Genomic DNA, 10,000 nt, shown 5'->3' with positions numbered 1-10,000 from the left:
TGGAATTCTACCGAGCCCGGCGTACTTCGTTACGGGAAATTTCGAGGCTGCACATGTGTAGACTCCGCGATCTTAAAATCCCCACAATGCTTTGCGCACGGACCAATTTCCCAAATCTTTGGCGGAAAATGTAAGGCGGGGCCTCTCTATGACGCACTATTGCCTCGCTTCTTAAGGAACTCACTCGGAGGGACATGTGCTACCAAGGAAGCTTCCTCGACATCGAGAAACACCCACAGAGTGAAAAGAGGGGCAGCAGCTTTTTGAACATTAAAGCACGGAGACATGTCACAGTAGTATCTTTATCCTGAAGCCAAACACTCACAGGTTTCTGAGGTGGTCCATGTGTGTGTGTGTGTGTGTGTGTGTGTGTGTGTCTGTGTGTGTGTGTGTGTGTGTGTGTGTGTGTGTCTGTGTGTGTGTGTGTGTGTGTGTGTGTGTGTGTGTGTGTGTGTGTGTGTGTGTGTGTGTGTGTGTGTGTGTGTGTGTGTGTGTGTGTGTGTGTGTGTGTGTGTGTGTGATGTCACTGTAAACACACTTCATGAGAACCTGTGAAACAACATCACACTGTTTCCTGAGCAGTGGCACAGCGTCACCGTGGCAACAGCATCACCTCTGATCAGCTTCCTCTCTTTCTGTTTCAGCTTCAATGGTTTCTCTGCATCGCAACAGTAATAATAATAATAATAATAGAATAACTTAGGAAACAGCAGGCCTACATATCAGATATGGACAGAGTGTTGTTGTCAGGTAACATACATTACATAAAACAATAGGCAATTATATAGTACAAATACACGAAAATCATTTGGTATCACTCTACCTTTACGCTGTCAGAATAGAAAATAGAATTAAGAAAAATAAGAATAATAATGTAATACTTGAAATAAGTCAATATACAATTTTTTCAGAAGTATTTCAATAAATTGAAGGAAACATTTGAAAAAAAATAAAGATACATTTAGTTTGTTTTCGATCAACAGATCAATAGTTTTTAACCTGATTATTATAATGAAAACTATTAATTATTGTACGTGTGTAGTTTTTTATTACATACTACCTGTGCGAAAAATAAAGTAACACTAGAGGGTTACTGTTTCTAAATTATCATTATTATTATTATTATACTGTATTTATTATATAAATTATTTGGATGTGTTTCCTGAGTGACTATGTGCATGGAAAATTTGAATTATTAATATTATTGTAGCTATACTATTATTCTTAGTATTCATATTTGTATTGATTTTATTATGTCATTATACCACATTTTTAAATCCTGTGTCGCTCATTCGAATAGGAGCTAAACGACTGTGTTTATTACAAGAATGCAAAAACATCTTAAAGCAAATTGACCTCTGACTTTTGAATCTATCATTTATACTCTATGTGTGAGGGTGCTAAATAGAAGTGTATCATTCAGCATCATTATAAAAAAATGGTGTTGCATTGGTTTAAAATAATGTAATAACAACAGCATAGTGTTGCAGACAGACCTATATATATATCCTCCTGGGAACAGAGGGAAAAAAAGTGTTTTCCAATCTTCTTAGGGGTGAACAAAACATCTTGCAATTTAGACTTTTTATAATTGTATTTAATTTGAAATGTAGAGGACATCAAGACACTTTTAGATTGAAAAGACAGACATAATCAACAGATAAACTATGTAACGTAGGTATTATGCTTATAGATTGATATTAATACAAGAATACATTCAATTTTTATTTAAAACATAAATAAATATACCTGTATATACAGTCTATGCTAGAGACTCCTCCCCCTCCGCTTACGTCATCACCATAACACGGAAGCAGTCTGCGGAGCGAGCAGAGGCACAGACAGGCAGCGGCTGAACACAGGCCAGAACAACATTAAATAACATCTCACACACATACACAGGTGTACACAGGTGCACAGAGGGACCCTGCACACACACACACACCCCCCCCACACACCCCCATCATGGCGCTGATCCCCTCGCAGGTGCTCCGGGTCGCCATCCTCCTCTCCTACTTCTCCATCCTCTGCCACTACAAAGCGCTGGACATGCCGGCGCACCAGACCTATGGAGGCAGCTGGAAGTTCCTCACCTTCATCGACCTGGTGAGGGGAACGTCTATGTTTAATTTAACCCCCCGAAAAACCCAGTGCATTTGGCGCAGAATAGCTGCTTTGTGTCAAATTATGAATATTCATCGTTTCTGGCTTCCTGTCAGATCTTTTCAGGGTTTAAACACATGCATACTGAAGACTGTCTGCAGATACAGTAGTGTTTTTTTTCAAAAATACAGTCGGTGTATGGTCTCTTTAATTCAACCCAATACACCCGTTGCATTAACTGCAAGCTGCTTCGAGTCAAATAATGAATCTTTCGTTTCTGGCTTCCTGTCCTCTTCATGTCTGTGTTCAAATACATGCATTGCATACTGAAGGCTGTTTGCAGATAGTGTTGTTTTTTTATGTACATTCGGTGTATGGTGTCTTTTTGTTTTAGCCTCCAACGTGCTTGAATGGCTGAACAGGTGGTGCAGAATGTGCTCCGGCTACAAATGCTTCCCCCATGACTCGGGAGCGCGCCGCGCGTACACAGAGCTCCCAGTGTGGGAAAATAATTATATATATCTATATGCAAATACATACAATTTAAGGATGACACAAGATTACGACACTGCATAACACCTTTAATGGTTCATCTGTTGTATGTTGTTGTCTTTATATGTATGTTAGTATTTATCATTTGTTGTGTTGATAGGCTAAGAGTGGGAGGGGCCAAACTAAGGGAACACATAGAAAAGGAAATAAATACATAAATGAATATAATAAGCTTCATAGTATAGTGTCTTCTGAAGTGAAACTATAACACTGTGATGACAAGTAAATGTTGGACACACACACACACACACACACACACACACACACACACACACACACACACACACACACACTCATAATAGCAGCTCTCCAGTCTGATTCATCAGCAGTATTCACTGTGTGTGTTCGCTGTAACGAGCTGAACCAATGTTTCCATATCCATAAAGCACATTCTGTGGGAGTTTCTTTGTTGCATTCCTGTGATACATCAACAGGTAGTGGTTTAATGATAACCACTTATTTAAGCTTTCATACAGACATGCAGCCCCCAGAGTGCATCACGTAGAAGAATACATAAATACATACCTTTTTACGACAATAACATCTAAGAAATTAATCAATAAAAGTCAATAAAATATCATTAAAATAAACACCATTGATAAAAATCATGTAAATAATAGAATAAAATTAATAAAACCAATAATTTAAGCTGAAAGTAGCAAGAGGGAAAACAATATCAACACATACATTATTTTAATTATTATGTATCTGATTAAATATGTTTTGGTAATTGGTCTAAAAGAGTAGTAAATGTTAATCTAGTTTTCTTAGCAGTGGTTTTACTAAGGCCTTGTCTAGATGTGTGTGTGTGTGTGTGTGTGTGTGTGTGTGTGTGTGTGTGTGTGTGTGTGTGTGTGTGTGTGTGTGTGTGTGTGTGTGTGTGTGTGTGTGTGTGTGTGTGTGTGTGTGTGTGTGTGTGTGTGTGTGTGTGTGTGTGTGTGTGAGAAATTGCTGTGTCATATTTTCCACATTATCCTCTCCTCCTGGTTAACTGTAGTGTTAATGACCTGGAACACACCAGAAGCCAGGAAACACACACACACACACACACACACACACACACACACACACACACACACACACATATATCTGCAACATCTGGCTCTAAAACAGACTGTGTGTGTGTGTGTGTGTGTGTGTGTCTGTGTGTGTGTGTGTGTCTGTGTGTGTGTGTGTGTGTGTGTGTGTGTGTGTGTGTGTGTGTGTGTGTGTGTGTGTGTGTGTGTGTGTGTGTGTGTGTGTGTGTGTGTGTGTGTGTGTGTGTGTGTGTGTGTTACTGTATGAACATGTGCAACATATAGCCCTGCAATAAGTTCTACACTGAGATATGATTACTATGATAGTGCTTGGCGGTATACCGCTTCATACTGAATACCGTGAACTTTATACCGTATGATTTACATTTTTCAATAACTTTGAAAAAGTGGTGAAGGGCCTCTCATGAGAAGCTGAATGTAAAGATGGACACTGGATGAAAATGGGAGAGAAACAGTCAATAAATAAAAATGGCTTTACGAGTTTTTTAGAGACAGAACGTGAGATTGTGATTATTTGATTTCAGAGCAACGTTCAGGAAAAGAAAAAAAACGTGAATTTGTACTTAAATGCTGAACTTAGTTACTTTACACAGCCTCTGAATGAATGTGGGTGAACTGGGAGAATGCTGACTAGTATATGTAAAAGTGCTTTGAAGGGTCGTCAAGACTGGAAATGTAAATGCAGATTATTTATCATTTATCGTAGAGTTGACTGTTGCGTTGATCAAATCTGAATTGTCGTCAGAGTCTGTAGTAAAACATGAGCAGGAACACTGTGCACACTGCGTTGGTATTAGAGGAGAATAAACACGCAGCATGGTTTATTGCTTTCCTCCAAACTGTTCCCTACATGCTGAAGCTGAATCCTCTCTGAGCGGTGACATGACTTCTGGGTAATGTGAGAAATTACCGCCTGAAGTAGAGGAAGGAGAGGTGAGAAGGAAATGATGGCGGAGATTTCTGCCATCATTTCTCATCAACACATCTTCTTTAAATGTACCAAGCTATTTCTTTCCTTACCTCCTTAAAGCCACTGTCTCACTGTCCCGAAATTGACACCAGATGGACACACGATTAAGGAAATGTTCAAATTCGGCTCTGATCGTAACAACATCGGGACATTCGTGAGGGCATCTTAAACCATCGTATGACCGCCGGTGGACTTTCTCAGGCTCTGGCAGCAACTTCGGGAGCGGTGGCAAAATCTTTGGCTTAAGATGCCCTCACGAATGTCCCGATGTTTCTACGATCAGAGCCGAATTTGAACATTTCCTTTATCGTGTGTCCATCTGTTTTATTGCACAACAAAATCATGTAAACATATTATGTAAATAACCCAATTTGTGTTCTGTGAAACTAAAAAGGATATAATATATTATTTTGAAGGCGAGGAAGTTGTTGTTGCTATGGCAACAACATGACGGAGAAACCTTAATATCTTCTACATATAAAGACGGAGAAAGTAAAGAACAAAGTCTGAAAATATCAGTACAGTATCATAATACTTTAACATAAACATAAAAATGTAATGTAAATGTAAATGTTGAAGCAAAGCGAAGATTTCCAGGATTTTCAGGATTTCCAGGATTCAAAAGTTGAGCAATGTTCAACTTTTGAAGCTGAGCTGGAAGCGTCAGCCAATCAAATCCCGTTTATGCAAATCTGACAGTACAAGCGCTAGCCAATCAAACCGCGTGCAAGCTGGGAGAGCCAGCCCGCAGTTCATTTCCTCATATTCCAAACGAGAAATTACGGTAGCAAATCACCCGGTTCTTTACGACCAGAACTATTTACCGGGATACAAACCGGAGGAACCAGGCATGGAGGGAGGTGGCAGAGACAGTGGGTGAAACTGGTAGGTTTTCGCCTGTTTGGGGAGTTTATATATATATATATATATATATATTGCTCGCATTAAATCCCCGGGGTTTTTTGCTTTGTATGCCGGGGGCGGGAGATTCATGTGATTGGTTGTTGGTCGCGTTGCTCACAAAAAATCCCCAAGCTCTCAGACACGCCCAGCTCCAAGATTTTCAAGATATTTTCAAAGCTGCTGTGTGGACGTACCGTTACTCTGGGCGTGCGTCCTCATACCAAATTGCAGATTTTCCCAGTAAAATGCTAAATGTAGGGTAGGTAACTCACTTCAGAAACACTTGTTGTTAAATTCCATGGAATGCTCTTAACATCCCGATAGCGATGAATAAATTAAATGCTTTGACAATAAATACATAAAAAAATATCATCTGTGGAAGCCATGGCGCTGTAAAAAGCACGACCAATCATCTGAGCCGGCCCGGCTAAAGTAACTGGATGGCCTACCTGCCTGTCAGCCTTCCATCTGTCTCCCACCTTATCTCGTGCCCTCATTGGTTATGTGCCCGTTCCTGTGTGTTGGAGGAGGGGCTCTGGAAGGAAGTCTGAAGGAAGAGGCAGATTTTTGTATTTTCAAATTCTAGCGCACTCGAGCTGGTTTCTCCAAAATTACCTTCCCTGCCTTTTAAAGTGATGCCAGAAAAAATATGAAAATCGTGTCAAATTGTTCTTTGTTTTTAGGAGCTCCGACGTTGCGTTGTCGTTTATGTCCGTAACGCCATCTTGTAAAAAGGGCGTCATGTTCTCGAGATAATATATCCAGAGCCTGTCTCTGATTGGCTGAAACACCAAACAGATCATTGCAGCATTACCCATAATCCCCTCTGTTTCAGCCCTGTTTCCAAAGTGCTGATTCTCTGTTACTTTAGATGAAAATAAGGAGCCCCTCCCCACGCCCCTCTGAGAGAGATTTGGTTACAAAGAACTCAATGGTGCTCTAGGAGGAGATGCAGGTGATAAGGGGGGGGGGGGGGGGGTACCTTGGTTGGCTAATCTTTTTTGCATAATAGGTGACCTTTAAAGTGTACTCTATAAGAGTGTGTTTGATGTTAAAATGTCTCTCTCTCTCTCTCTCTCTCTCTCTACCTCTCTGTCTCTGTCTCTGTCTGTCTGTCTGTCTCTGTCTCTCTTTCCGTCTCTCTGTCTGTCTCTCTCTCTGTCTGTCTGTCTGTCTGTCTGTCTGTCTGTCTGTCTGTCTGTCTGTCTCTCTGTCTGTCTGTCTGTCTGTCTGTCTGTCTGTCTGTCTGTGTCTGTCTGTCTGTCTGTCTGTCTGTCTGTCTGTCTGTCTGTCTGTCTGTCTGTCTGTCTGTCTGTCTGTCTGTCTGTCTGTCTCTCTCTGTCTGTCTGTCTGTCTCTCTCTCTCTCTCTCTCTCTCTCTCTCTCTCTCTCTCTCTCTCTGTCTGCAGGTGATCCAGGCGGTGTTCTTCGCTCTGTGCGTCCTCATCGATGTCTCCAGCCTGCTGACTAAAGGAGCCGACAGCATGGAGCAGGAGAGGCAGCTCAGGAAGCTCATCGGCCTGAGAGACTGGATGATGGCCGTGCTGGCCTTCCCTGTGGGAGCGGTGAGGAGATCACACACACACACACACACACACACACACACACACACACACACACACACACACACACACACACACACACACACACACACACACACACACACACACACACACACACACACACACACACACACACACACACACACACACACACACACACACACACACACTTATTTTACTCAAAGCTTCAGTTGGCAAGGTGCCCTGTTGCTGCTGCACTAGTAACTGAGTAACTCACTGTCTGACCAAAACTATGTTCCAGGTATCGACACACACACACACACACACACACACACACACACACACACACCTATAGAAGCAGAGAGTTGGCATGGAGCCCTCTGTGTGAGTTGGGCACAGAGTTCAGTTTACACACAGACAATAGACGTGATTATCACCAGCTAATGTCTGGAAACCCAGTCTGACTGATGGGGAGTTTGTGTGTGTGTGTGTGTGTGTGTGTGTGTGTGTGTGTGTGTGTGTGTGTGTGTGTGTGTGTGTGTGTGTGTGTGTGTGTGTGTGTGTGTGTGTGTGTGTGTGTGTGTGTGTGTGTGTGTGTGTGTGTGTGTGTGTGTGTGTGTGTGTGTGTGTGTGTGTGTGTGTGTGTGTGTGTGTGTGTGTGTGTGTGTGTTTCCTGTTGAAAGCAGAGAACATGCCGGTCAGGGTACAATGGGGATGTGGGGGGGGGGGGGGGTTGAGATGACAGCCAGGTAATTCCACCCCCGTCCTGCAGAACATGGTTTGGCCCGAGTCCAAACGCTCAGCTGCAGGAACATCAGACCCAGAGTCAGTTAGATATGATGCGTTCAGGGGAGGGAAAAGTAAGGGGTAGCATATATTTGTTTTAAATATGCATGAGGATGACAGCTGCAGGAAGTCGACATCATTTGCTCAGGTTTTCTGGATTTTTGCTTCGACTTGGTCCCAAATTGTGGGATATCGTGAAATCCTTAGTTCTGTGCATTGTGTTCTTACTGCAGCTTGACACAACAGATCACAAAGTTAAGTCACAAATGTTCTTGCAACACTTGACGGCATATGGCTTATATTTGTATAATTGGCAGCGGGAGAATTGAAAAAAAAATTCAATTACCTCACGTCTGTTTTGACAATCATGCATCACATCAAAATACAGTTGCTTATAATAAATAAACAAGAAAGCGAGAAAATCCTCCCAAAAATGTTGTTAAGAAGTAAAAAAATCAACAAAATAATACGAATGAAAGTTACCAGAAATATGTTACTTGTTTTAGAGAAGAATCAGAGGAGGAAACCCTTTTTATTTCTTGTCACACATTTAAAGTGCTAAACAAAGAAATATGTTAACCAAACAACAATCGTAATACATTGAAGTTCCCTTTCTTTAATCTCAGTGTTTTGTATCTGTCCGGCATTGTTTTTGTTTGCTGACTTCCTGTCTCTTCTCTCTGCAGTTCGTGGTGTTCACCTTCTGGTCTCTGTATCTGTACGACAGAGAGCTGGTTTACCCCCGCCTGCTGGACAACTTCATCCCTCAGTGGCTCAACCACGGCATGGTGAGTACAGTACACACATCTCTAATGATGTCATTCTTGGGATATTTAACTTAAATGTAACCAGGAACGTGCCTCACTGAGGCTACACTGCTGCTACACCTGACATGACATGACATGACAGGAAGACTTATAGTAAAGTAGATATATTATGCAAAAGAATAATGTTAAACTGATCAAATAACAGTCGATATATTATTACAAATATAATTAAAACATATCTGCAACAACTGTATTAACACTTGGATTAATATAGGCATTTCAAGATCCGGGGCTCAACCCTAATAAAGTAAGACAAGCACCATATTTCACGTTCATGCAGATTTTGTTGGTAACGTTGGTCCAGCCTGATAAGTTGATGGTTGATGGATCGTAATAGAAAACATCTCCATGGCATGACATGTCAAACAGGTTCTGATGGATCATTAATTCCATATAGACTTGATACACTTTATCACATGGTGAACCTGTGTATTTGAATCAGCGTGTGATGTCTGCCTTTGATTGGCCGTGTACAGGAAGTGGGTTTGATGTGAGTTTAGACAGTTGTGTGCCTCACTGAGTTTCCTCCCCCTGATAACACTGTGGGTAAAAATCATCCAGAGAGATAATCACAAAATATTCCTGCACCTCGTCTGAGATATGCAAAACCTGATCCTGAAGCTTCCTCGTGCAGCACTGAGTCCAAACTGATGGGATACATGTCTTTCACCCCTTCATTACACTAACTCTGAGCAAGCACTTATTCCTTAAACCTCTACAAAGTCTCTATAGTCTAATACTACTACTATTACTCCTACCACAGCTTCTACTATCACTATTACTACTACTACAACTACTACTACTACAACTACTACTACTACTACTACAACTACTACTACTACTACTATTACTACTACTATTACTATTACTACTACTACTACTACTACTACTATTACTATTACTATTACTACTACTACTACTACTATTACTCCTACCACAGCTTCTACTATCACTATTACTACTACAACTACTACTACTACAACTACTACTACTACTACTACAACTACTACTACTACTACTATTACTACTACTATTACTATTACTACTACTACTACTACTACTACTATTACTACTACTATTACTACTACTACTACTATTACTACTACTATTACTACTACTACTACTACTACTACTACTACTACTATTACTATTACTATTACTACTACTACTACTACTACGTACTATTACTACTACTATTACTACTACTATTACTATTACTACTACTACTACTACTACTACTACTATTACTATTACTACTACTACTATTACTACTACTATTACTATTACTACTACTACTACT

At 40.8% G+C, this 10,000-nt stretch overlaps 1 protein-coding gene across 1 annotated transcript; it reads left to right on the top strand.

Moving 5' to 3' along the window:
* The first annotated feature begins 1,801 nt into the window (after positions 1-1,801).
* aig1 (androgen-induced 1 (H. sapiens)) lies at positions 1,802-8,730 on the top strand. The gene is made up of 3 exons (XM_079642832.1): positions 1,802-2,106; positions 6,974-7,129; positions 8,560-8,730. The coding sequence occupies exons 1-3, from the start codon at positions 1,966-1,968 to the stop codon at positions 8,713-8,715; spliced, it is 453 nt and encodes a 150-aa protein (XP_079498958.1). The 5' UTR covers positions 1,802-1,965; the 3' UTR covers positions 8,716-8,730.
* Positions 8,731-10,000: the final 1,270 nt, after the last annotated feature.

The sequence above is a fragment of the Notothenia rossii genome (assembly GCF_949606895.1).
Source record: "Notothenia rossii genome assembly, chromosome: 8".
Lineage (NCBI taxonomy): Eukaryota > Metazoa > Chordata > Actinopteri > Perciformes > Nototheniidae > Notothenia > Notothenia rossii.
The sequence above is the reverse complement of the archived record's forward strand: the minus strand, read 5'-3'. Positions and strand labels throughout refer to the sequence as shown.